The sequence below is a fragment of the Falco peregrinus genome, chromosome 5 (assembly GCF_023634155.1).
Source record: "Falco peregrinus isolate bFalPer1 chromosome 5, bFalPer1.pri, whole genome shotgun sequence".
Lineage (NCBI taxonomy): Eukaryota > Metazoa > Chordata > Aves > Falconiformes > Falconidae > Falco > Falco peregrinus.
In genome coordinates this window covers 52,995,777-53,023,241 of record NC_073725.1, presented here as the reverse complement: position 1 = coordinate 53,023,241, position 27,465 = coordinate 52,995,777, and the positions used below count along the sequence as shown (strand labels likewise).

The following is a 27,465-nucleotide window of genomic DNA, read 5'->3' as shown; positions in this document are numbered from 1 at the left end:
CGAAGAAATGATGTGTGGTAATATGAACACCCTCTTTCACAGGAGATCTCCTGACCTATCTTGCCTTTGTTACCTCCTTTATTTGGTCTTACTGAAAATAGAGCAAAAATCAAAATGCTAGCCCCAGATAGTTTCAGATATTACAAATTCTCTTTGCTACCAACAGCTGGGGTCCAGTTATTCTGAGTGGCAGTCAACCTCACTTCTTTTAATTTAAAGATGGGACACAAACCAAAACAGGAGAACGTATCAGTGTTATGATGCAAGAGAAATATTTTCAATATCCACAGACGTAAACATTATTACTTTTTAGACTGAAAGATTATGATAAATAATTTCTCAAATCTGAATGCTGCACCTTCTTATGACAGTCATTACTGTCATTTACTGGTAACTCTCTTCATGATTATTTCATTTAAAACAGTAGGAAATTAAGACTTCACACTTTCTTGATGGCAATCCTACACGGTCAGGCACATATCTGAGAGAATCCCTTCCCTCTGAGCATAATTGCACCCTCTTAGAAAAAAGTATAGAAGCAGTCTAATATCCAGCTGGTGAAGGGTCTAGAGAGTAAGTCTTACAAGAAGCAGCTCAGGGAACTGGGGGGATTTAGTCTGGAGAAGAGGAGGCTGAGGGGAGACCTCATCACACTCTAAAACTACTTGAAAGGAGGTTGCAGTGAGATGGGGGTCGGTCTCCCAAGTAACAAGCGACCGGACAAGAGTAAACGGCCTCAAGTTGTACCCGGGGAGGTTTAGACTGGATATTAGGAAAATTTTCTTCACCAAATGGGTTATCAAGCATTGCAACAGGCTGCCCAGGGAAGTGGTTGAGTCACCCTCCCTGGAGATATTTGAAAGACAGTGTAGGTGCAGTGCTTAGGGACATGGTTTAGTGGTGGACTTGGCAGTGCTGTGTTAATGGTTGGACTCAATGATCTTAAAGTTCTTTTCCAACCCAAACAATTCTATGATTCTATGACAGTTTCAAACTACCTACAAGCATGTGGCTGGCTCTTCATTTTTACTATAAGCTATCCTTGTTTTTAATAATACATTCTAAACCCTAATCAAATTGAAAAATACATCAATAACATGCAACAATATGGACTGAAGGGTCATCTTGTGTGTATTTTCAGAGATGTGACAAGGGGGCAGAAGGAAATGGGTGATAAAAAACAAGAGGAGGCGACAGCATTTTTTAATCAATGTTCTTCCATACCCACCTATTTCCCGCCATATTCCCAAACCTTTGGAAACGCTCACACTAAATACAAGCATAAAATTGCAGTTTCCAAAAAAAGTACCCACTGAAGTCACAAACAGCTTGATTCCAGCTTGCTTTTGTTTCTACAGTTTGCATTGCTTAAAACTGATGTGATTTGGTTAAAATGGCATATCTGCTTACCGTACTAAAACAGGCATTCTGGGTTAAAACTGGAAAGTTTTAACACTGTGATGCAATCTAAAGCAGTATTTCTGAAACTGCATGGTGGATCCAGTAATGACATCAGCTCATGGAAAAAAAAAAAGGGGGGGGGGGGGGGGGGCGGAATATATTTGACCAATATAGAGGATGTCAAAACTTAGAAAAAGTATTTATTAGCATCTCTGATTAAAAGCAAATGCTTTCAGTTCAGAAACTATTTTTCTGTCAGTTCTATTTTCTTCTTCCTGCTTCTCACTAACAACCTCTCCTCATAAGGAAGCCAAGTAGCCACCTTCATGCCAAGTCACCAACTACAGGCTCATAAATTCTGAATCGACACCACACAGTGCTCAGCCCAGACTGCAGTAATCCTTTGTGTGATGTTCCCTCTTATTGCTTTCAACAAAAGGTGTGCATGCCAATACTCGAAATCTCCATATCTCAAGGCAAGGCTATTTCATCCCTCTTATCCTTCTGTTAAATAGATAATTTCTAGGAAATGTAAGTTCTCTGCTGTTCTCTACTTACCCCCTTTAAGGAAGAAGCAAGGCAAATACGATGGCAAAAGCCCCACACAGGGCTGCCACAGGACAGTATTCAGGCTGGCTTGCAATCTTCCACTGACTTTCTTTTCTTTGGGAAGAGCTTCAGTTTTGAGGTTGTTTTCATGTTATCTTCTTAGAAACAAAGGTTTTCATTCACGGTTGAGAAACCCAGGAAATACAACCGGGCCAGGGCACAGGGTCAAGCACAGACCCACACTTCTTTTTAGTAGTTAGTGTTCTCACTGACACAGTTTTGGCCCATGACAGCCAGCACTGTCCCAGATAACGCCCAGCCACAGTTCAGGGAATATCACAGACTGTTCACAGTAGGCAGTTTGGATATGACCATACGCTGCAAAAAGATTTAGACAGTTACATGTGAGCCAGGCTGAGCCACTCGGTCACAGGACCAGGTTCCTCTCCCTGCAAGATTTTCAGTGCTGGCATTGTCAATCAGGGCTTAGGCTTTCAGGTGTTACTTTTACAACACACACACACCCCAAAATAATATTCTGTGTAGGAAAGACAACAGATTGATTGAACTCTTATGTTACATATCAAATCTTAACTATGAGAAATTGTGCAGCAAGTGGTCTACGGAATTATTTAATCAAGTATATATTGCACTTACAAAGCTCATACAAACCTGAACTCTGGAACAGAAACCAAATGCTGTTTGGGTAAACTGTTGCCTGATTTTCAGATCCTAATCTTTCACAGCTGAATGATGTGGATATCTCATTTAAAAGACGACAAGCGGGCGCTCTGAGACTCTACCTAAACTAGCTGCCTCTGGAGGTCTGACCTATCATCCTTCATCCTCTTCAGTATGCTCCAAACTCCCTACATTTTTTTTATTAACTGAAGAAATTCTAAAAGCTTCAAGAACACTAAATGGTTTTGAGCCATGATAAAAGCTTGTGATAAACTACCATGATTAAGTCTGAAAAATCGAACTTTTTTTTTTTTCAGTACTATACCCAGCATGAAAACTAACACCCATAAGTATATTTAAACTAGAGACGGGCTTTAAAATCCATGAAGAACAGAGTGTGAGAGTCAAATAAGTCTCTTGGAACACCAACCTAAACATTTCCAATCCTGCTGCATCTTTTGGGGTAAAGTTAACTGCAGAGACATGCTCTCATTCTTGCTGGGATTCAGCTGCCACCATTTCCCTCTGAATGAAGCCACAAAAGCCAGGGTATATGTGGCAGAAGTGAACGTGTGCCACCAGGTCCTTCAATCCACAGTTCAGTACATTAATCATGATATTAGTGAATGTACAGAACTAAGCAGTGGCACAGCTGGGTACCACAACACATCTGGTACCTGCCTCAAGCTTCACCCACAAGCAAAGGGACAGTGCAGACTCCAGGGGCAATGCCACCCTGAGGGATTCCCACCTCAACAACAGAACGTGTCTGAAGGTAAATTAAGTCTTGGTGCTGAAGAACAGATGCTTGTTGTTTCATTGCTAGAATGTTCCAAATTTGTATTTTTCCTGTTGTCCACTGGACACTACTACTGTTTCTCCTTCGCTGCCTGTGCCAGATATAAAAAAGGGCAAGAGAGAATAAGAACCATGTGTTTCCAGGACTACGGTTCCTGCCTATTAAAAGAACATTTTTTAAAAATTACAGCTACATCCAGAATACTATTTATCCAGCCTTAAAAGTGGAAGCATCTAGTCCAGTAAAAGACAAAATTTAAAGGGCCTTCAGGCTTACTCCTTCTTTAAGACTTCTCTTGCAGCGTACAGTATTACAGTATTATAATCAAATATTGTTTAGATTATTAAAAAAAAGTGAATAAAACTATTCCAGATGTGAAAGTCTTTGAGGCTGAAGAACTCCACATCACATCAATACTGGAAATATCATGGGGCAGAAGCAGGTTTTGCAGTCACTACAGTACTACTGGAACTAAAAATGCTGGACCAGCTTAGTCTCCCAAAATGGCTGACATGCCTCATATAGTCTTGGGTCTTCCTCGTACTGAATCCCTTACATCACCAGTTGAACTCTTTCAGGATTTTCCAGGTATCCTTTCTTTTTACATGCCCTTGTGGAAGAATTCTTCTTCTAGCTCCAGGTCTGTAATCCATCCCAAAACAGCAGAGTCCTTAACCATCCATGCCCTAAGTATATGCCCACTTTTAACCATGTGTCGCAGTTCTTCAACATGACTTAAGCCCGTAATAAAAACAGTATGTCCCACACAACTGTTTGGACCTACACACTTCCATAAACAAATAAAATAATCCATAGTTGCACAACTTCACAACACTATTCCCATATAAATTTCTTCTACGTGAATGTCATACTGCAATTTCCAATCCAGTCAGTTTTTCACAGGACAGTCCACAATAAAATGCCCCACAGCCTTTTACAATACACTGTAAAGAAAGATGTAAGTACTTGCTCTTGGCTTTAAGCGGTAGCACAGTGCTCCCACAGCAGCAATTCCATTTCTTAAAAGTATAATAGAGTCCAACTTCAATATAATAAGTTATATCAGCCTCAAGTTTGTCAATAATACATAACTTCACCACCAAAACTAATACTTTTTTTAAGAAGCCATAAACAGTACTGGTTTCCTAAACATAAGAGCCTTTTCTAAGACCTGAGGATGAATCACTGCTGGAGAACTTCAAGTTGGAAACAAACCACAGTTTTTTCCCCCAGCACAGGAAAGGATGTTCATCTAACAAGAACTGTAGTTCATCCACAGGATATTAGACCCAAGGTATGAATTAGTGGGATAACCTTTTCATGTGTGTGTGGTGTGATCTGCAGACATACTAATTTCTTCTGACCTGAAAGAAAAACTCAAACAAAACAGCTATCAACTTACAAATCCCTGAAATATCACAGGAAAAAAAAATAAAAAAAGAGAGAAAAGATAAATTTAAAAATCCCTGCTCATGCCTTGAGCTACTGATACGTCATTATTTATATGCTGGAGCAATATGCTGGAGCACTTACTGACGCGTTGGCTGGAGACATAAATTGAAGGGCACATGTTCATCCAGAGACATTTCAGAAGAACTAGTCCTGGACATTGGCAAATTAAGCTGCTGTCGGTGCAGCCACTGCTTCACAATGTGAAACCACTGAAGCTTTGCTGCCTATTCTGCCTATGCAAACACTGCTTCTGTCGCTGACAGGGACGTTTGAGCGCCTACGTTCAGCCACCACCCCAAGGACAGAGGAAGGGCTCCTGCTCAGAAGCTGCATTCACCTCTCCTATGGTTCAATTCTGCCTAACGCTGCTGAGAAGTTTTTGAGCCAGCTTTGGATTTCAAAGCTCTTTTGCTTCCATCCAAAGACTTTCTGTACGTCTGTGTCCCCGTCTGCCAAATTGATCTTTCCTCTCTCATTATTTTCCCAACCAATTATAAGGGTCTGAATTTGCTCCAGTTTTAAATCTGGTTCAGTGGGAGCCAAAGTATTTTGTAACAAAATGCTCCTACAGAGATCACCAGATACAGCAAGTGGAAAGGCGCAATGTGTTAAAATAAGCCTCAAGATATATACAATAGGGTTTTACTTTATTCACTCTGTATCTCGAGGTACCAAGGGTTATTATGGTTAACTGTTCTGAGCCAAAAGACATTGCTGTAAATTCAGCAACAGCAGCGTGTAATTCATTTCATGTGACCGAGTAGAAACATACACATCACAAAACTAACTGGAATAAAGATATTTCTTAAGTCAGTTTAACAACAAAAGCATCGGTGACTCATTAGAAAGGGTGTGAGTCAGTATAAAACCCAAAACACTACTGTGAAGTGATAAATAAAATAGGATTAAAATTATCTTCTTGTACCAGACAGTTGAGACTGAGCATCAAGAAACCCCACATACCCTGGTGTGATTTAGAAGGCCTCCCAGTGACAGTGATCTGTCCCTTGCCCTTCCTGACCTCAGCAGTTACTTAAGGAACTGGGAGTGTGGTGGGGAAGGGGCTTGCACATTTGAGCCACAAAGCTGAGGAAAAATCCATGACTCAGAAGGGGGTAACTTGTACATGCCTATGCCTAAGGGAGTTGCTGCTTCCCATAACATTCCCTGAAGTGGGAAGATTTGTTCATCTGGGGAGTCAGTGCGTGAGGTTTTTCCTTCCCCATCTTCTCTGCACATATATTCTTTTACATCTTTAAATATGCCTGCACACACACACAGCGCATGTAAAAATAATGACGTCTGTGTACAGATTTTTACAATTTCAGAAACTACTTCCTTAAATATCACTGAAAATAAATCATTGCCTCAAGAGACGTTTCCACAGCTAAATTCTTAGGTTCTCTAATGTGTCACATTTAACCTTTAACAGAATACACAGTCCTTGTCTAAGTAAGTTTTTATGCCTAAATTTTAGTTATTCCATCACGGTGACAGAGTAACTCACCTTCCTCACCCCATAGCAGTGGGTACAAACAAGAATTTTGTACTGGACTTTGCAAACCATTTCTTTTACTGCACGATCAAAAGCTTCTTTCATTACTCAGACCTTACAAAACACTGTTAACAGAGGACTAAACCACCATAAACGCAGGATGTTGCAAGAGGACCAAGCACCTTGCAGCCCCTTTGTTTTCATACAGCTTAATGAAGCAAAACAAACTCAGTGCGAAACAATGAACCCTCAGACCAAGTTCAGTAGATCCCAGGTACACTGAGGAAAACACCATGATGGATGGTAAAAGGAAGGTGAATATAAAAATGCAAAACAAGTCATAACCGTATTCTGTGATCCTGAACGGAATCTTTTCTTTCATGCCCTGATCATAGTAATACGCTATCAAATTCCTAAAACTTACACAATTTATGCTGCCTTTACCATAAAATGTCAAAGGATGGAGATACCTATCACTTGGTCTCTCCCATTCTTTCTTTGACCTTTTGAAAATCCAGAAAATGAAAGAAAAAATATCTTCTCACTCATCCCTCAACTGCCCCTTTCCCATAGGAAAAGTCCAGGGCTTGAGTATAGTCTTCGGGAAAGCTACCTGCTTGGATCTATCTCTTCCATATGCCTGAGCTGCAAACTCAGCCCTGGAAAACAGAAGATAGGCATTTTTGTCTTTGGCTGGCGACGACAGTAATTGACCTATGAACCACTCTTGTTAAGGCAGTACTAGAAGAAAAGTAACAGCTCCAGCCTCGCTCTTTCTTCCTTGTTTCCTCCCTCTTCCTGCCTTGCAGCAGAAGCTAAAGAGAAACACACTCAGAAGATGGGTTCCAGAAAATGGGTGCCTAGATCTCCTTGCATTTAGGAAGAAAGGCAATTGCTGTAAGCCCTCATTCGCTCACTGTCACTCAAAGGCACCAGGTTTACAGAATGCAAGGACCTGCCTTGGGCTCTGAAGATGACTGCACTCCTCCGGCTGCAGACAGAAAGCCCCTCTCCGTGACACATGGCTCCTGACAACGCACTGCACGCATATGGAATGTATTCTTCACCAAAACATTTATTATATTATATTCCTCTGCTGACGTGCACCATCTCATGGAAATAAAAGTAGATTTTCTCCTTGTTATCTGCTTAGTCTGATTTTTAAAGCAGGTTCTCAAATATCACAAGACTTCACACTTTCCTCTCCTGCCCGTCTCAGAACTGGGGCTACTACCGTAGCCTGCAGTGCAGGGTTTTGACTTACTTTCATCAACCTGATTTCAGGTCTTGAAATCCAGTACTGCCACACTGACACCTGCAATCACTGTCTTTACCCTGAAGGCAACCAAAGACACTTCTTGAGACAGAACATGGGTGATACAATTCTGTTTCAGAGGCTGTGGCACAGAAGCAAGCTAAGTTTGAGGACCTCCAGCCTCATACTGTAGAAATGCAGAATGTCATCACCCAAAATCTTTTAAATCTATGAATTCAATAAAGCATGGAGAAAGCAAACAAAATGAGAACCAGATATAGGAAGTTCTGTTGTTCTTCATCTAACAACCTGACAATGTTAAATATATAGTGGAGCGTCATTTAAAAAAAAATGTTTTTAAGACCCCTAACTTTTCACACAGTAATCCCACAGAAAGATTGCTGATCCTTTAATTAACACTGAGTCTCCTTTTTAGGCAAGCAATGAAGATGCAAAGATTTGGAAAAAAACAAGATTTGTTTTTTCTGTGCAGGAATCAGATATGCTCGCTCTGTTTGTGACAATTTGGTTTAAGTTAAACTGGCAGTATCAATGGGACTGAAGCACATGCTTAAAATGCTTTGCTGAATTGGGACCATACTCTACATAACTTTCTCTTGCAAAAGCTATGTCCAGCTGCTCACTGAATAGTCAGGAGACGATGTGGATATGAAGATCTTGCATATTTAAAACCTGTGTTCATACCCAAAAAAATACAGTCCAGCTTCCCTTTTTATAGACAGGAAAAGCAAGCCTGGCGGCTGGGAAAGAATTAACAGCGTGAGGCCAAACTTTCAGGAGGGGACCACAGCCACCAAAGCAAGATCTTACTGTGGGTGGTTCTACAACACCAAGTTATCTGGTGACTGCTTTCCAGCTCAGTCAGGAGGATTCATTATTGCATTACTGACATAAAACTCTGAAAAAAATATGTGATATTTAAATGCATTATTACAGCTGCATGCAACTCTCAAAACAGTTTTCAATAAAAGATCTCATCAACATTCTAGATATTGTCATCTCTAAAATTGGCATTAGTAAGTAATCAAACTGATTTTCAAAGCCTTTCAGTTCTGTTCATTTCCCTGCTCCTGACAGAACCAAAGAAATTACTTTTTCACAGATATAAACAGGCATATACTTCTAGTGTACAGAAAAAAACCCTAGGAATTATTTAATTGGCAGTCATATACCTGAGCGATGATCATAATGACAGTATTAAAATCATCACAAGCAACCTTACCCACACTTGAATTCTAGATCATTTACATAAGATGTAAATTTTTTGCCATTATGAAGTTTTGCATATAAAAAACAGTAACATTATTTTAAGTGAAACTGTTTCAAAATGAAGTATCTGTTCAGTTCATTATGCTTCACCTCCCATGTTGCGTATTTTTCTTGCCTATCACTAATGTGCACATGACATAATTACAACCGAAATTTAAAAATGCAGTGTTACAGAAGGTGTCAGCTAGGGAGCCACTGATGTAGCAGGTATGAACATACTGCAGGAGAAGCTCAGCACGTCATTCCAAGAACCACATACACTGTGAAATCCAGGAGAAATGTACTGGGACACACAGAATTATTTATCAGTGAAAGGGTGGAAATTTAAGGGTTTATGACAGAACGGTTGAGGCTGGAAGGAGTCTCTAGAGGACATCTTGTCCAACCCCCCCTCTCAAGCAGGGCCACCTAGAACAAGTTGCCCAGAACCATGTCTGGAAAGCTTCTGAGTATCTCCAAGGATAAAGAGTCCACAACCTCCACGGGCAACCTGTCCTAGTACCTCACAGTAAGAAAAAATTTCCTAGTTATCAAAAACATTTTATTCAGCAGCAAAACTGGATTAACATGTTTCTATACACACATCCCTCCCCAATGCATTCATCTTTGCCTCCACCCATGCTGTTGAGATTGCTGTTCTCAGTAGAATGCAGTTATTTACGAAGCTGCACTATAGAGCAGATTGCTGAATTGACACAACTTCTAAAAGCTGCAAAAGGAAATTTCCTTGGGGTGGGGAGAACAACCCACAAGACCTTCTTCCTCTTCTTGTTTTCTTGTTTCTTTTGGTTTTGCTTTTTTCTTTGTAAACCCAAGCATCACTGAAATCATGACCCACCTGCAAAGAGCAGCACGGCAGCAGCAACCCCGGGTAGGACTTTCAACAGGCAGCTTCACCCCACATCATGCAGCACCCTCAGCATTGCTGTTGCAAGTTGAGCTCCCCAGGGGAGTATTTTGTGGGTACTCAAATTAACACCAAAGTCTAAACTGAGCATAACACTTGCACTGAGCAGGGAAGAGGCGCAGGATATAGCAATCACACACTCCCCAACTCTTCCCCTGAATACAGGCTGTGCTTGAAAATACATGCAAGTAACAAGACTCGGGAACGGAGCTAGGAAGTTAATACAAGCCAAGAAGATGGTTCTTAATTTGTTTCTTCTTTTCCATATACAAGTGCAAAAGGAGACACACTTGATTATTTCAGGGATGTTTTATAGCTGTACTGCATGCTGAGCATTGTGCTAAATGACAGTGCCGGGGAGGGGCAGGGTGGGAGCAGGAATCTTTATATAGAACAGAGAGCAGTAATCCAGCCACTGGCAGTCACATGAATACAACCCTGCTGAACACAAAGAGTATCTTGCTCTGGTATTAGGCTATTGGGCAGATAAGGCTTCACTTTGGATTTAAAAGACTAAAACTGACAAACGATCTTGTTTTTCTTCACCCTGCTCACCATGGCACAGGGCAGGGAGAATCTCAGCATTTCCCACTCCCTATGTAACAGGTGTACTCATACATATGCAAAGATGGTTTGAAGATACGGTCTCTAATCCATGATATATGCCTGAACAATTTAAATGAATTTTATGTCTTCATCATGTAGACAGTATTGTCGGCTCTTGCAAGTAGTTCCTTTATAATTTCGGGCTCTATAAGTTGTATAGTTTTGTTCAGTGTGGGTTTCATGTGAATTAAAAAAAAAACAACAAAAAAAACAAACAAAAAAACACAAACCACACTGGGGGTATTATTAAGAGAAATGCATTTTTAGATGGAAAATAAATGTCATGACTTATCTGCAGACCAGACTGCAAGACTTTTAAAATGCACGTTTCTCCATAAATGCCTCACACTGCATGGAGAAAAGCCTAATCTAGCTCTAAGCAAACATAACAAAGTAGAAGTAGACAGCAAAAACCAAAAAAGCAAACATCAAGCATGATTAGCAGAACACATATACTTCACCTAGTATCTCTACAGTCTTTGAGCTTCGGTAGTTAACAAGTTTGTTACTCCAAGACAAAAACCTGTTTTAAATCAGCTTAAGAATAAAAGATTTCAGTTTTCAGCATGTTGGTCCTGACATATCTCATGGGCACTCTCTCATGTGAAAAAAAGCAGCTATTGCAAAAGGAGCTATCACATGAATTATCTACTTCGTGATCCTGCACACAAGTCTGCTGTTTAATAGGACTGGTGGAAAGACAGACGACCAAGGAATGGGAAATACATGGGGCAGGACAGAGGACTAACCCTGACCAGCCATACAAGGTTCAGATGCTAATGGTGAGAGTCCTCAAAGGTCAGTTTATGAGGGGAAAAGAGAGGTGAGAAGAAGGAAAAACTGAAAACAAAAGGAACATATGCTGGCTTTCTCTGTCTGTCACATATGAAGAGGTAAATAACGACCTTTCACGAAGGACCAGAAATGCTACAGAGCTTTTGTGACAACTGGTTGCATCCTGCAAACTGGTAACAACTTCTCTAAATATGGACTGGTTTTCCAGTCCTGAGTAGGGTCCCTATCTTTCCACCAGGAGTACATCCTGGCCTGTTGTTCCATATATGTAAATGCTCTGTCTGAAATGCAAAATGTTCTCCTAGTACCAGCAATGACTGGACACAAAGAGAGGAGAAGAAAAAGTATCTGTTTCTTCCTACCATACTCCCCGGCACAGATCCTTAAGTACCACAGATTGTTTCTGACTATTCACAGACATAGCTTTAAGTGGAAGTACACCCAGTAGTGCAGTCCTGATGCCAACATAGTTTTTGCCATTTATTTTTAGGTGACCTGGACTTGATTCTGAGTGAAAAAATAAATACAAGAATATATTTTGGCAAACCTTAGACTCCCACCTTCTTTAAGCCCCTGGAAATGAAGCTTCAGCTTTTAAACTGAGAGCATTCCCATGCTTCTAGTTTGGGGAGACTTCAATCACCCCTTTGACCGCCATTCCTATTGTAATTTTATTGTAATTCCTATTGTGCACTCAAAGGAGCCCAGCTCCAGGAGGCACGGCTACTTTATCGTCCTCGCTGGGCTCAGGGGTGGAATGCAGAAACCAGTGAGGGGGGTGACCCAGTCCATGACAACAGTCATGCAGTATGTTCAAAAGGAGCCTGGAGTAAAACAGATGCCACGGTATTTCAGAAGGATATGGTTACTTAGATGCTCTCCCTCTTAACCCTAACATACCCATGTGAGCAATTTTTGATGAAGAAGCATACATCACATGTTTTATCATTACTTAAATAAGACATTTAGACAGCATCTATCAGCTGCCATTTTCAAACTATTACTTTTCACAAGGCCTCTACCAGCAAAACAACCTTGTATCTAGGGAGAAGTCAGGGAAGACTTCTCTGGGCAGCTGAGTTAGACCAGATTTATGACAGAAGTAAAAAGACTGTGTAAAATTCAGATCACTAAGCTGTTCATGCTAAAAAAAACCAACTCTTCTTTAGAGTTGGCTTCTTTCTTCTTAATTCCAGCCTACCATAGTCCTAGACACTCAATTTGCTTCAGTCCTAAAAAAGTACAGAAGAACAAGCTAGCAGATGAGGACTGGAGTTATTTCTAGTATATCCTGAAGCAGAATGTCTCATAAAGGAAGTTAAATCTGAAACTACATTTATTATTTACCAGAATTAACCAATTACAGTCACCAACAGGCAAAGTGCATCTGAAGCAACATACATATGCAATTTGACATTTTGAATGATGTGCAACAGACCCAACACTGCAGGTAGTATTTTCCTACCAAAATACACAGAAAAGCATTGTGCAGGTCAGCCAAAGCCAGACCACCATCTAGGAATGACAAACAGCATTATACAATACCGGGACCTCAGACTGAAATTCTTCAAGCTTCAGAGATGCTGTGGTCTTTGCATGATCTTCGGGACAGAAGAAAGCCCAGCCCATTTCTTGAATGGTACAAAAAGCTGGTGCATGAACCAGCCTAGATTCCTCCCAGGAGGACAGAGAAACTGGCACTGATGAGAAAAGAGCCCAGGCTTCACATACTTGTTCTAAAAGTATACTATGGAGGGAAAACTGTTACAGACTAGGTTACCAGCAGTTACCAAATGTCTCTAAAAGGTCCAGCAGTCAAAGATGACATTTAACACCACTGTGCCTATTTCTGCTTCAAGGCATCCCACACACAGCTTCTTCACTCTTCCACAAGGTGACCCTCATCATCTCGCTCGGCCACACAGCATCCATTGTGGAACAAAAAACAGATAGGAGGCTGACCTTCAAAGCTGAAGAAGAAATATCAGACTTGCCAGGAGCCCTCATCATCCTCAGAATTACCATCAGCAGGTGATATCAGCCAAGGCATCATTGTGCTCAAGAAGAAAAACGATGTCTGGGCTAAGCCAAAAGGAAATACATTACTTCTCCCACTGCAGACAAAGGAATATGTTCTCTCCATGTTGAACTGTGCTCCAGAAGTAGTTGCCTCTGGAGGTCAAAGTTACCAGCTTTGTGAAACTCCCAGTAAACAAAACAGTTTTCACAGACCTTCCAATGGCAGCACAAAAGCACAAAGACATTTTCACTGCTCCTATACCTTTCACCTCTAACCAAGACATCGAAGTTACCGTGACTGGTCAGTGAGGCATAGGCAAAGATACCAGAGCAAAGAGCAGCTATCCTGATGAAATCCTCCAGTGACATCTGAGTTTGCCTCCAAAGTAGGAAGGGGCTTCTCATTAGCTGCAACTTAGCATGCTGGAAAAGCATGGATTCAAGGTGCGTTAAAATAAAATACAGAATTACAAATAATTATAAAAAATTCAAGAAAAACTGAAGGGGAATGAAAGAAACAATATTCATAAATCTATTAACTGAAAATATATACCCCGACATATATCTACTGTAAGAAAGCTAAAAGGAAATATACAACTAAAGCAGGAAAATAATACACTGTCTTACTGCGACTCATTCCATTGTTAAGTACGGACCTCACCTCCCTGAAGTACTGGGGTACAGGATGAAGGAAGGATTAATCTTCAGAGGAAGCAAGTTCTTTCTCACTCTTTATCCAAATGATTAAAAAGGACAATACCTTCACGTAAAATCCAACGATCAAGCTACATCTAAGAAATTGTAATGGAGCTTTTAAAAATGTTATTGTTCTGCCACTTCGTGCTTATACAGAAGTCCCCTGAGCTACAGGTCAGTATTTAAGCAAGTATTATCAAAGCAACTGCATTTGATATCCTCTCAAACTGTAGTGTATGCACATCCTTACGGTGTTCAACATTGATTTAAAACAAATTACTACTGCAAGTAAATGTCAAGCCATTGTAAAATACCAAAAACATACTAAAACTGAAATTTTCAACTGTTGCAGTGTTTTTTGAAGTTACCAGGAAAATATATATATCATAATATTGAACTAAAACATTTATAAAATGCCACTACAAAAGCACTTAATCATACTTAAAGCGGTATATTTCTGATCAAGGATGGATTCAGTGGTTTAGATATCTACATATACAAACTTCTTACATTCAGTATTTCTTAGAAAGGAGCCTTCTATCAAGTCTAGTAGAGGGTAATTTTTTTTAGAAAGCTGTTGAGTCTTCTTCCCTATGCAAGTGTTTTAGTGTTTATCTAGCCTTATCAATATTTTCTGTCTTACCTCCAATCTGAATTTGTCTAATTTCCATTCCCAGAAGTTGGATCTTCTCATGGTTTGTAACACTAACATTGCACTAACTTAGCGCTATGAGAAGCAAAGCATTCCTCCTGCCCCAACACAAGGTTTGTCAAATAATCAAAATTAACTTCCTATCTTTCTCCTGGTTAACAATGTTTATTAGGACTGATTTAATCCCCAATATCCATGACTCTACTCTTGGTCACTCTTCAAGACCTCTTTTAAACTGTTTCGTCAAATCCTCCTCAGTCTACGGTATGGATATTTGTACAATTAAAGTCTGAGTTTGTAAGAGACACAGATAAAATGTTATGACTGGAATATGTCAAATGCTTTAGCAGAATAAAACTCATAAACATAAATGCAATACTTTTGTTTCATCATCATAAAAAAAAATCATTAAATTTAATTCCTGCTAATCCACTGTTGCTGCTCAACACAGTAAACCAACTTTCTCCATTACAACATAAAGCTGATTAAAAGTAGAGCCAACTAAAAATATTGTCAATCTGTTATTTTCCCTCTAAGAAGTAAAACTCACTCCACAATCCAACAGTATTTTTTCGTTTTTTCCTTAAAAAAAGTTAAATCCTCACTTCACAACACATAGAAAAACTTATGCCATCTTCTAAACAATGTATTCTTTTTTTTTTTTAGACTTAAAAACATGCCAAATGAAACTGGGCTGTTCCAGCGAATTCAGCAGAGGGGTTTGCCGTTGTCATCATTCAGGAAAGAATAGGGAGGTTTCTGCATTTTACTGTTTTGCTAGATAACTGTTGTTTGTTCATCCTCAGGCATCTGTCAAAGAAGTCTAGCATTTCAAATGCAATTTCCATTTTAAGATTCCTTACCAAAGTTGAACTGTTTGCATGTCACCGCAATGCCATCATTTTATTTGTTCAGGCATTCATCAAAAATATTATCCCATTATTTGAATAACATTTATTTCAACAAGGATAAGAGAGGCATGGCATGCAAAATCCTAGGTTTTGCTCATTCTCCTTGCAATTATAACAATGAAAAATATGAGTTAATATAACGAAGGGTATACCCTCCAAAAAAAAAAAAAAGTGAATTTTCATTATTTGTTATGAACTTTAGGCATCTAGCTGTATGAGACTGTAGTTATAGAGTATATGGATGCTAGAAGGAAACTTTCCATACAGTTTCAGAAGCATTCCGTAACAAGAGACTAGAATCCCAAAGACCAATTCGGCCAGTTTTCTCATTAAATGGTAATAGATGCAATAGCCTTGTAATCATTCTGCTAATACCATGTAACTCTATCTGGAGAGGCCACACAGAGGGGATAATACAGGCCTGCTTTCTGCAAAGAGATTGTTGCTAGGGCCTTTATTTTGCCAGGCTGTTTATGGACATCCACACACTAGGAAAAAAGAGCACCAGCAAACTTGGTTTAGGTGCCTAAGCCAACCAAAAATCTCTAAACTTATGCTAGTCTAGGCAGACTCAACCACCAGTCTACCAGCATTACTTACATTTCAGTATTTCTCCCAGATTTCATTAAGAAACCTTTTCCTGGCTTCTGAACAGCACCTACCAGACCAGACTTACAAGATCTTTTTTTGATATTTTAATCTTACATATAGATCAAGCCAAGAGTTGAATGAAGAAACTGCAGATGTCATGGTTAGTGTGGTGGTACAGTTTCTGGATGCAGAGAGAAATGGGAACAAACACAGGTCCTAACATCCATTCTTACTTCCATATAGCAGACAACATCTGAAGAATCCCTTCTTCCCCTCAACTGCCACCATTCTGCAGACCCAGCTGCACACATAAAAGCAAACACCACCTCAAGCATCCTAAAAGATGGCCTATCCATGGTCCAGTTCACTCTGGAAATCAAACGGCCCCTCTCAAAGTCATCGGAAACACCCTCCCTTCCAAGTTATCAAGATACTTTACAAGAATTCTTTCTTTCTCTAGTCACTCAACCATTTAACACCATACTCTTTTTAAGAGGTCATCAAGACCAGACATCATACACTTTTCAATGTTAACTTCTGCTGTAAAATAACATGACAACTATCCACACCCCAGCACTTCATGCTGCTCTAAGCACTGCAGGTTATGTGTCACGTAGACTATGCCCATCAAACTGCCAAGAATGAGCAACCGCATCAGCTCCCAGAAAAGGGACTACAAGAAGCACCATGGATGTCTTTGTCCATCCTGCAAGAGCCATGCGCTGGCTGCCCTGGTAGGACTCCATAAGGCTTCAGGGCAAAAGCCTCCTCTTCTGCGGCCAGAGGCTCCAGCCAAAGCCACAATTTTCCCAGCATCTATCTCCAGCAGAACTGCTTTGAGTATTTCTATTCCTGTATGTGCTTTTTTATTGCAGAAGAGCATGATGTCCCCCGGATGTTTTATACATGTTTCAAAGTTATACTTAATCCTAGTGTTAAATAATACTGGCTAGCAATTAGAAGCCCTAGCTAATATTACTTGGGGGGGGGGGGGGGGGGGAGGAAATTGATTGATTTACACAGGCCTCAAATGAGCAATTCTCTGATGCATTCTACCCAGCTGAGTTAAATGAAACCAGTTCCAGTTCTTTAGTGTATGTTTACCCTAGTAATACAAGAAAAGACCAGAAATAACCCTACAGAGCAATCATGTCTTGGAAATGCCCCACCACCACCACCACCACCACAGTCAAGAAGAGAATCAGGGGCCGTTAACAATCTGGAAAGGCTTCTGAACAAGTCAGGGAGAGACTGCTGCACCCAGACCCTGCGGCTGGGGCTACTGGCAGCAAGGAGGTTCTCAAGAAGAAAGGGGCAAAAAAAAAAAGGAGGCGAGGGAGGAGAGCAGGCAGAATGGGATTGTCAGGATTTTGGCAAAAATGAAGCTCACCCACCAGGAAAGTAGGGGAATATACATACATAATTTTACACAGATTAAGAGTGTGTGTCAAATCTGTGATGTGCTGTGGTGAATTCTTACACTGCAGTGAGTCATCTTGTCTGACAGTTGCCGGGGAATTAAAGCAGTTATTTTTAAAAAATTATATGTCCTGCTTGACGCGTTATACAAATAGCCTCTTAAAAAAATTAAAATGCAGTCAATGCATTTTTAAGCATAGAAGAGCTATGGTACATTTAGGATTCTCTGTACCACACCACAAACATCCATTCTGAGCTATGAAAACCTAAAGGAGCCTATTGATGTCCCTTCAGAGAAACATTGATCTTTCTGCTGCTCCCAATCCAAACCCTGCATCAAAAATTAGTTTATTACATCTGCCTTTTATACAGCATGGAAGTATTTTTCCCTGAGAAAAATTAAACACAAAGGGAAGAGGTGTGCTAAATCTGTATTTCTTCGATACCAAAGGATATTTAGTTTGCTAGAATAAAGACTATTCAAATCAAAATGACAGCACTCCCCTTATAATGGAGTAACGAAGGCAGGTCAATACCCTTCTAGAGAAAAGCCGCACGTTGACTCGCAGCCATAGGTGTACATCGCGCTGCTGGCTTCTGCTCCATGCAAAGTGCAGCCGAATCACCCAGATGTACCCTGAAGCTGCAAAAGGCAGCTCCTTACAGTGCATGTTCTCGTTATAAATACGTTGCTTACTGCCTGTTTTGCCTATAAAACTGACACCCCGTTGGCAATTTTCACACATCCTTGGGAAAAGTTTTTCCACGTATGTCTGTTGTGTAATACAGCAAAGATCATCTGAACGATCTATTAAGTGTAACCCTTGGGCATCAATGCTGCTCAACATCAGCTGGCAATAAAGGTATATTTACAGTATGCCTTCAGGACAGCAGGAGCATCCTGGAGATTTGCATACTCTATTTCACAAGGCATTACAATGTACTTCAAGTGAATGAGTGACAGAGAATGCTTTCAACACACCACCACCCATTAAAAGTCTTTAAGTCCAAATAGCACAGCAAAGTGAAGTAGGCAGATAATAATAAAATAAATAAAAAAAACCCAGAACAAAACCTTCAAATTCCAGTGCTTTAAAATGCAAATGGTTAGCAACTCATGAATGAATTTAACCTGTTTTTAAAATAAGTACTGTCCCTCTCCCACTTGAGCACCAATCCAGAGACAAAACAGCTGATGAGAGGAGCTCATCTTACAAAGAAAGAAAAGTTGCTGTTGCCAGCACTCTCAATTTCATCATAATTCCCGTGGTATTTGGGAAATTTTCTTTAAGTCTTAGATCTTGTACGCAATTTACATGTAAATTTCAGCTTCATGTATTTTGAGTAAATTAGTCCTCTCATTGCCAGAAAAAGAACTTAAAACTTGAGCCAACTGCACCCTAACAGCTCAAAAAAACAAGAAGCAAATGTGACTACATAATTTCTTAGTCTATTTCTCACCTAAACTCAGAAAGTCTTAACACTTTGTCATTGCACAGGTAATATCCACTTGCTAAGCAGAGCACTATCTCTCAAGGAGTGAATTAAAAGGATGATTTTGTGTCCCAAATCACAGAGGTGTGCTAGTTATTGAAATTTTCACACCTTGAAACCTCTCCACAAGTGAAGAGTCAGCTGGCAAATGTTACGGAGAAATAGTAACTAGCGGAGCTAACTCCCGTTCTCTGGCCCCAACCCAGTAACTCCATGCAGACAACAGAAGACAGAACTTATACCCAATAAAATAATAAACCTGGCTAGACAATGACCCAATCAACGCAAATACTATTACGGAATATAATCGAGCCACTCAATACAACAAAAGCTGAGGACAAAATTAATTAGCTGAGTGGACGTCCAGTGCCTTTGGGAATAAGTAACCACTCATTAATGATCTGCTGATACTTTTTTTTAAAGTGCTCTTTGGAGAAAAGTCCAGACTTCCGAAAAAAAAACCTAAAACCTGTTATGCCTCATATGTTTAAAATGGAAGAGGACTGGAAGTACAGTATGGAATATAAGGAGAATAGTTTCTCAACAGGACAGTTTTCACATTTTCCATGTGGCCTCTGTGGATCTTTAAGTGTTTCTGCTATGTTATCTGACTCTTGCATAAAACACTGGAAGAACTATACAAAGAGCATCTTTTCCCAAATAATTTTGGTTCAGGAAGTAATTGGAAGGGCAATATAACCCTGTATACCCTTAAATTGAGGGGAAAATGAGAAAAGTATTTAGGAGGCTTTTTTTTTTTTTTTTTAATTCTTAAGTGCTTTTAAGAATGAAGGGGTTAGAATTAGATTTTTTTTTCATAAGACAGCACATTTCAGGACTCCTGGCTTTATTAAATCCGTTCGTCAGTTAACAACCCCCAAGCTATTCTAAAAAACAAGATGATTCATCTATTTCCACCCAGTACAATTTTATACATCGTTAGAAAACTAAAGCCTCGTAAAATTCTAAGCAGCCCTAAAGAACAACTACTGCAGAGTGACACGTTGATTGCATCAGCCTAGAAGGGTTATAGTTTTGAACAATGCAAGCTTTAGTATGCTCAATGGAAACTTACTAGAGCGTCAAAGAACACACATGTAACATACCAGCATCACGCACATTCACTCAAACACAGCAAAACAAATGTCTTCAGAAGATTTGGTGGGATAGGGAGATAGGGATGATTTCACAACTTCTAATATTCATAAAATTTAAACTGCTGCTTGCACGCCTGTGTTCTGAGAAACACAGAAGCAATTTCCCCCTCCCAAAATTAAGTCAAAACACTGTCAAGAAGTGTGCTATTGATGCCTTAAGCTAAACATAACATGCCAACACATCAACGTGAAAGTCACTCTCAGCACTCATCAGAGCACTAGGCTACCTCCGTCACTCACTCCTTGCGTGAGGCAGGCTCCCAGCACGCAAGCACGGAGGACGCTGGTAAACATTTCTGATTCTGACTGATCTTCACCTTCTAAATCATCATAATGAAACTAACGAAATCTAAAATGGTTTTTCTCATTTGCATCCATAGTACCTTTTAAATAGCTTTGCCTAAAACAAAAAAGCCTATTCAGACCACAACAAAGGGGAGGTAGAAGGCATGTGGCTTGCCCACAATAACCAAGGGGTTAGGATTGCCACAGAGGCAATCTTAGCAGAAAACCAAGTAAACACCTTCCTGATGAACTGCTCCTCCCTCTCAACCAACAAGCAGCGCAGAACTGCCTAAACACTCCCTCCCCCCCCAAAAAAAATAAGCACTTTGCTCTATCGTCTAAAAAGCACAAGCTACCTGTCCGGCAGCCACTTCCTGAGGTTCTCCTGCCAGCATCCCTGCCGTGAGTGAGGCTATGCCTAGCGCACAGCTGAACAAGGAACTCTGAATTTGGCTATAAGGTGGGGGGGAAATGCCACGGCCAAATGTAAATGTATGCTGACTTACCAGTGAAGACTGTAATTACAACATCTGCACAGTGCCCGCTGTGCTAGTGACACAGTAACTAGCGGTCTGATCACGCAGACACCAGTTATTTTATGTTCAGTTTCGAGATGCTTCGCGTGGGCAGGACCCACGCTCTTACACAAGACACTTCCAAGAGCTAGGAAGGAGACGGCTTTAGGTCACAGCCAAGAAATGATCGTGCTGGTGGCTCCTCTCTTTGCCACAAAGCAGCAGCTTCTTTCAGAAGCTGTTCCTAAAGCTGCACTGTCTGTAACAGGTTTTGGCACCAGAGAACTGGGTTGCTTGGGTACCAGCCATAGCTGTAAGACCCACAGCATTCAGCGGCACCAGAACTGAAAATCTCATGCTCACAAACCAGATAAACCGACCCAGGCATCCAGCATTTGAAAAACATTTTCCCAGCAAGTCTGGCTCAGGGGAGCACTTTACAAAGGGATAGAATCTGCAGCAGTCACTCAGTTCCCAATGTTATCAATGATACCCAAACACATGTTTAAGCATGCAGTTGCCAGTCTACTGCCTTCAACAGTTTCCTGCTTCACGAAGGCAGCAGAGACACCCTGACACACCACAAGCATAACACATGGTAAAACCTCAGTCTTCTGAACTTTTATGTACATGCCTAACTGTACCTCAGTGAATGCACTCAGCTGAAGCCAATGGACTGGCGTAAGTTAAGCACATACGCAAGGTGCTGCATGTTCAGGGTGTAAAGACGCACAGCTGCCTTGAAACCCATTTAGCCCAGAGTCAGCATGGCCAGAGTATGCCCAGTCTTCTATGGCGCAACAAAACTCTACAACTTACTGATCCCGCTATTTGCAGGGATTAGTTTTGAGAACAGGCCAGGAGTTGCAACATGGGTGCCTAAAGGTAGGAGCTTTAAGCGGTGAATTATTTCATTTTCTTAGGCACTGCGCACTGTCATGTGCTTGACTAAGAGCACATCAAGAGCAGCTTGGAGGAAGACACTGAAACCAGGATGCTGACCCTTCCTCCACTGCTTCCCAATTCCAACTGATCTTCATTCAGGCTGCCACAGTCAGAAAACACGAGCCATCCCATCTGCTGGGTGTAACGTCAGTGGCACAGAAGGAAAGATATTGTCAGTGGGCTAAATTCATTCCAGCTCTAGCTGCAGGGAAGTTACAGCAGTGCAGATACAGATGTCCAATTGCAAACCACATCCCGCTTCCTCAGAGCCTTCTTGGATGATGCTTACAGCAACAGAAACTACACCGTAAAACTGTATCACAACTTCAGTGCACTGAATTAGCGTATTTCTTATGGAAGGTCTATGCCACTTTGATTTTGGTCTGCTGCAAGCATTTACTAACAGCTGGTTTAAATAGTATCTCGTTGGTGTGTAGACAACGATGCAAGACAGACCAAGAAGCATTTTCTGCATAAAGCAAGACCGTTATGTATACCGTGATATAAACAGTCCTTCCTCCCACCCTCACTACCACAGAGAAGCGCCAATCGACTGGCAGTGCATCACAGAAAAGCAATATTGCATTTAACTCCTCTTATTTCAGGTTTTCAGGGCACCCTTAGGGAGGGGGAGGCACAGAAATGAGAGCCACAAGCCATCCGACCAGCTCCTTCTCCTCTTCACCCTCAAAGCGTTAAAAGGAAAATACAATGTCAACATCAGCTCCTCCCTGCTGATGAAACCGACTGGAGCGCATTTTACTTTCTGGCTCGGAGCCCTTACAAACCGTTACAAAAAGACAGAAAGACAGACAGACAGCTCAATGTATCGACCATTTCCAATCACTAATTTGGGACACGCTGGGTCATTTGCCCCTCTGTTAAGTGCTGTAGCCTCTTGGTGGTGACCATACCCTGATATTTGGGGGGGTTTATTTCCAGAAAGGGGAAGCTAACAGCAGATTTGCATTTCAGGCAAGAGCTAACCCTAGCATCGGTATATATAAATATTCCCCAGTCTCTTCCACTGGGAGGAACAGATTACATCTGATACACTAAAATTGTCTCCAAGACTGATGGACGCTCAATCCCCATCAGCGAGGGATCCTGACAGGCACTAATCGCCGCCTGCCTCTCGTTCCTTAACCGGAGCTGACACACATGGAAACGGGGAGCTGGAGCCAGGCTGTGGGGAGGGCGGGCTGGAGCTCCTGCTCATCCTCCCAGCCACGGCAACAGCAGCATGGGGGCTGCAGGAGAGCCCTCCCAGCCCCGGCACCGGCCGAGCATCTAAACCCACCACGCCAAGAAAACCACCGCAAGCTTTCAGTTAGACATGGAAACAAATAAATAAATAAAAGCCCGCAATTGGGGGCGCGGGGAAGGGGGGGCGGGGATGTTTCCTCTAGGCGACCTAACTTGTATTGTCCAAAACGACCTTATCGCGGGGTGCTCCGCTGCAGCCCACACACACGGCGTGGACCCGGCGGCGAGTCTCCCGGTACGGTCAAGGAGGGGCGTCTGCACGCAGGTACCGGCGGTTCCCCGCCGCGCCGCGTTCCCCCGGCAGGGCAGGAGCCCCTCCGGGCCAGCCCTACGGATTTTTCCACCTCCCGCACGGCAGCGTGCGAGGCTGGGGCGGCCGCGGAGCCCCCATCCCGCCCCCGCCGGCGCCGCGGCGGAGCGGAGCGCGCAGCGGCAACGCACCGGCAGAACAAAACCCCCGCGCCGGTACCCTCCGCCGGGGCGGCGGCGCGGGGGCCGCGGGCAGGGCAGCCCGCCGGGGCCGGGCGAGCAGCGCGGCAGGGCCGCAGGGCGGAGGGGTGCGAGGGGAGGGGGCCGGGGGCTGCCGCTCCGCTGCCGCGCGCCCGCCGCCGCCCGCGCGAGGGCCGGGCCCGCCCCGCCGCCCCTTTACCTTCGGAGAGCTCCAGCTCCAGCTCGGCCAGCCGGGCCCGCACCTCCAGGGGCAGGGACACGCTCTCCAGGCTGCGGTCCGCCATGCTCGCGCGGCGGGGACGGGCTCTCCCCTCCTCTGGCTGCCCCGCTCTCCCCCTTTGTCCGCGGCGGAGCGGGGCGAGGGAAGGCGGCGGGGCCGCGGCGGGTGGCTGGGTCCTCCCCGCGGTCTCAGCCGGGCATGCAGGGCGGGGGGGGGGCGGGCGGTCCGCGCGGGGGACGGGACGCGGGGGGAGGGAATGCGGAGGTTTCTCCTCTCCTCTCCTCCCCTCTCCTCCTCCTCCTCCTTCGCCGCCTCCTTCAGCGGGGCCCCGCCATGGCCGCTCCCGCCGCCCGCCCGCGATCGCTCCGCATCGGCGCCGCGCCCGGCCCGGCCCGCCCCCCACCCCCCGGCACCGCGGCGGCGGCTTGCGCCTCGCCTCGCCTTGCCGCGCCCCGGCCCGGCCCGCTCCTCCCGCCCGGCTCGGGCTGGCGGCGGCGCCTGGCGCTGCGGTGCCGCTGCCGCGACTGCTGCCGGCCAGGCACAGCGCCGCTGTCACATCCACGTGACCGCGCCGCGCCGCGCCCCCGCCGCCGGCCCCTAGGGGGCGCCCCAGCGCCGGCCGCGCTCCGCGGGGCGCTCCGCGGCCGCGCACCGGGGCCGCCCCACCGCGCGCTCCCGGCGCCGCGGCGGCCTCCGCCGGCCTCCCCGCACCGCCGGCCCGGGGCCGCCCGCTCCCAGCGCTCCGCCGGCGTGCGGCGGCTTGGGGCCGAGGCGGCGGAGCGCTGCCGTTCCCCTGCCGGCTCCCGGCCGGCCGCTCTTCGGGTGCCCGTGTTCCCGAGGGAGCGGGGCGGGGGGCGCGCCCCCGGGGCGGGCAGCGGCCCGGCACCGACCGGCGAGCGGCTCCGCACCCCCTCCCGAAGCGGTGTCAGTGACACCGCTCCAACGGGAGAAGGGCCCGCTTTGAAAACATTCGGTAAAAGCCCTTTCCAGATCAACAAACGAATTTCTCAGGGAACACCTGCCCTCCCCGCTTGTTCTCCCTGTCCATGTTCTCTCCCTTTGTTTTCCCCTTTGGGTCGGGTTTGGGTGAGTTTTTCTTCACGTCCCTCACAAGACGGAAGGACGAGACACCACAGCACCTGTCGGCTCAAAATCCCCTGGGAGTCCCCATGGTAGAGCGGGTCCTGGTGGGACACAGCGCCAGCAGCAGAAAGGCGTGATCCTCCCCAGGCCGGCCGCGGCCCACCGCCGCACGCCTCAGTCGGTGCAAGAAAAGCGGGGACGCAGGAATTTCTTCAAAAAGTAACTCTTAGGCCGTGACTATACCACAAAATATAATTTTTTGATACATTGTGGAATGAAAACAAATGATGTCATATTACCAGCTGTGCGTCAACGCTGGAGCAGTTCCTGCAGCGTGTGCAGGGCTGGTGGTTTTTCCTGGTTTCGCTGGTTACTAGCCCCAGACCCAGGAGAGCTGTTTACACCCAGATCGTGGCCAATGCCAGCATCGCTTCAGCCAGACCAGTGGCAGAACTGGTTGGGATACTTTGGTGAGCTTGCCTGCCGTAAAAAAAGCTTGAGCAAAGTCCCTTGGTTTTATTGTGCTACTATTTTTTTTTTATTGTCATGTATGTGGATTTCTAGCAACCGTTCCTGGGCCACCCTTTCATGCACTGCAAGATGAGAGCCACGTGTCTCGCTTCTCTCTAGAGGGCCATCCCTCGTAGCAGCACGGTGACACGCCGTCTAGGGCTGTGCAAACACCTCTCCCCAGCTCTGTGCTACGAAAGGGTAAGATTGTTTTACCTTTTGTTGAGCACTGCATGTTTCAAATACAGACATTAAAAAAAATTATCCAAGTCTTTCTTGTTCATTACATCAAGACCTAAACAATGAAAAGCAATTAAATCCAAATATGCTTCAGGGTTCCTACCTGAGAATCAGAGCTTTGTTTGTTTGTTGTGATGTGTGGGATGAAATAGGCTGAAACTATCAGCCTTCTGCAGGAGTGGCTTGTTCAGGAATGATGGAGGCAGCCAGAAGGGAGGCAAGGGAAGGCTTTGCGGTGATCCAGCTTCCTTCGCTTACATGTATCTCTGAGTTGCACCTTCAGTCCCCCAGTCCTGATAGGAGCTGATTATTGTACTCGTTATCTATCATTACAGAATCTGTACTGGTGGTGTTCACCCTGCTTTCCAACCTTTTCCTTTTGTGAAGTTGCATAAAGGAACCTAAAGGGAAATATTTGAACATTCACATCATTGCACCTGAAATTTTCTTGGCGCTTCCACAACAAGCCCCGCGTTTCAAGCGTCAGGTCCTTCTCAAGGAAGAGCAGTCACTTGGGGTTGGAACTCATCTGGCAGAAATGGAAATGGCTGAATTCAGCAAACTCTCTGCCAGGGCAATGTGCTGGGTGGTGGCTCCAGTGGAGGGCGTTTGGGGGGGCTGTGGGGGCCCCCTGGGCAGTCAGGGCCATCCCACCACCTGGGGCTGGGTGCAGACAGGAGCAAGAACTGTGGCAACCTTGACCTGGGGCTCTGGATGGAGCCGGCATGGGGATGCACGCGGGGCCATGGCAGCCTCCCTTGGAAAGCCCATTGGTTCCCCTAGGGTGATCTCAAAAGGAGAGATTTCTTACTTAGGCAAAGCATCAGGGCCTAAGCTCCAGGAATGAAACCTCAAGCTTATAAATTTGCACAATGATTTTGATGAAACACTGAAATTCCAGTGAAAAAGAAGCAAGTCAGGAGATTTGACTTAGCTGGTCTGAATTCATGGATCCTTTCAGATTTATAGGTAAGAGGCTGCATCCTAATTATTGAGGGGTAGGAACGTGACTCCAAGAAAAGCAAGATATTATTTGTATTTTAGATGGAGTGACTAATTAGCATGGTCAGGATCTGTAGAACACCTTTCTATCAAGACATGCTTTTTGATAGGCATGGTGATAGTTGCATGGTGTATGGTGTCATCTGCTTTCAAGAAGAAGAAATGATCAGTGATGCCTTTCCAACCCTGGCCCTGGTCAACACAGCTTACAAGTGACTGTACGCAAATGCTTTTGTTAAAATTATTTGTGTTATTTGTGTGCAATGATCCATTTGAACACGTGTATCTTCATGAAAAAAAAAAAAAAGTGTACTTTTACTGAACAATATTTACTGTAGTGGTCAAATCCTATTGGAGACTATGCTCCATACAGGTCACCTTATGGTGTTGGTAGCCGAGCGAAACCTCTGAAGGACCACACAGAATTGTCCTTGACTAGATAAATCCAATGTATCCAATTTTGCAGATATTTAGCCCAAAGCCAGGTCTATACTAGAAAATGTTTCCAGCATCATAACTTTAGGAAGGGAGAAAGGCACTAAAGACATTTAGAAAAAAGAAAAAGTTCTCATGTAGGCATTGTTACCTTGACCTAAAGATCCTAAAATAATGTGTGTGTCTTCTGGACACCGAGTTACAAGGAGAGATTACAGGAGTGCTTGCTCAACTGGCAACAGCAAGGGATGGCCCAGATAGCTGCCCACGATTATTTGAAAAGTAGAAGCACCGAGGAAGTTGAAGAGGGAGAAAAAGCAGGGAGAAGAGGATACAACTTTGAAT

The 27,465-nt window shown here is 43.7% G+C and overlaps 1 protein-coding gene across 4 annotated transcripts in view; it reads right to left on the bottom strand.

Moving 5' to 3' along the window:
* The window catches only part of DIP2C (disco interacting protein 2 homolog C), a 325,075-nt gene extending 300,708 nt beyond the window's left edge, over positions 1 to 24,367 (bottom strand). For 2 of the 4 annotated variants that reach the window (XM_055805710.1, XM_055805712.1), the window contains exon 1: positions 23,830 to 24,366. In XM_055805710.1, coding sequence (XP_055661685.1) covers positions 23,830 to 23,914 — 85 coding nt within the window. In that variant the 5' untranslated portion in view covers positions 23,915 to 24,366. Of the gene's footprint in view, positions 1 to 23,829 lie in introns of all 4 variants that reach the window. The other 2 variants (XM_055805709.1, XM_055805713.1) reach the window with 2 other exon arrangements.
* Positions 24,368 to 27,465: the final 3,098 nt, after the last annotated feature.